At 42.9% G+C, this 1,308-nt stretch overlaps 1 protein-coding gene across 1 annotated transcript; it reads left to right on the top strand.

Annotated features, from left to right (window-relative positions):
* Window positions 1-817, top strand: LOC146184016 (uncharacterized). The gene is made up of 2 exons (XM_084608785.1): window positions 1-58; window positions 319-817. Exons 1-2 carry the CDS (start codon window positions 16-18, stop codon window positions 798-800), a joined length of 525 nt encoding a protein of 174 aa, XP_084464911.1. The 5' UTR covers window positions 1-15; the 3' UTR covers window positions 801-817.
* Window positions 818-1,308: the final 491 nt, after the last annotated feature.

Raw genomic sequence — 1,308 nt, 5'->3', positions numbered from 1 at the left:
ACTGAGGATTTTGTGATGGAAATCGACGAGCTCTTCAGATCACTGAAAGCGTTGCCTCGTGAGTACACACTCGTTCACCCACTCTATCCATGTGAATCGGAACTGAAAACCGACCATTTCGCGTTATTGCACGGCTCTAACAGATGACTGGTGGCAATGCCTAAATGTGAAATTTTTTAGAGAATGCATGCTGAGTTTGGACATGATAAACCTTTTTTATAGGTTTGTGCCATAAGCTGAATTTTTTTGCTCGCACAAATGGCAGTACATTGCAGAATGTCTAGCTCCAAATGCTAATATTGGTATATTCTATTTCAGTGCAGCGGCCACAACCAACCATAGCAAATGCCAGCATCGCTTATATAGCAGGTTTTGTGGCGAAGGCAGTTGAGAAGCGAAGAACATGCAGTTTCTGCCCTTCCCTCCACCAGTCGCATGGATCAAGTTCGGTGCTGATGCGGCTTATTAGCCTGCAGTCAAGGGGTGGGCTAATTTTCCCAAAGTCTGAACTTGTCACTGTCCTCGTGACCATTAAAAAAGCAGTTGATATTGCCCTGCCGCACATAAAAAAGACCAACGTGCGTCAGCAACTGGCTGAACTGTTACTGCCTCGACTGGAGCAGTGCCCCCTTTTCGTATGCCCAGCAAGAGATGACCACGCCACAAGCACACTAGCTTTAGTTTTCGACAAGTTCATTAGGCCACTTTTATCCAACGTCGGCGCTACTGTAACGGACCGGGCAGCATACCGCAAGAAGCTCGCCTGCAAGCCACTGCACAGGAAAGTGCTGCGCGTTTAGAATAAAGAAAATGTGAAAAACTGATGCTGAACATCATGGCTCCAATTTTGTCTTTTTAAATAAAGTGCAATTTGTATCTTCAAATGATTTTATCTGTATTTCTGCCAAGCTGTAGGTTTATTGAATTAAACCCTCTTTTTTTTTTGCTTGCCGAGGATGAAAAGAAAAGGAAAAGACTAAATCCACCTTAGTTCCCTCCACTACAAGGTCAAAAAACTTTATCCATTGCAGGCTGTTGTGCACTGCCCTGGCCAAAATAGGAAGGGGACAATGCATTGAGTGGCATCTGCAAGCGCTGAAAGCTAACATTTATTGCACGCATTTAAGTATAAACCAGATTTACACCATGTCTACACAGGAAAACTGGCAGAATTCCTTGATCCCCATAAATGAAAAGTAATTTCTCGTTCTAAGCTAATATGCACAAGAATTTAAGAATTAAAATAAACCGCTCTGTTCAACTGCAAAATATTTCGTGTTTTGAAACCCTGAACAGCTACACAAAGAA

The sequence above is a fragment of the Amblyomma maculatum genome, chromosome 7 (assembly GCF_055883805.1).
Source record: "Amblyomma maculatum isolate TAMU_Amacu chromosome 7, ASM5588380v1, whole genome shotgun sequence".
Lineage (NCBI taxonomy): Eukaryota > Metazoa > Arthropoda > Arachnida > Ixodida > Ixodidae > Amblyomma > Amblyomma maculatum.
The sequence above is the reverse complement of the archived record's forward strand: the minus strand, read 5'-3'. Positions and strand labels throughout refer to the sequence as shown.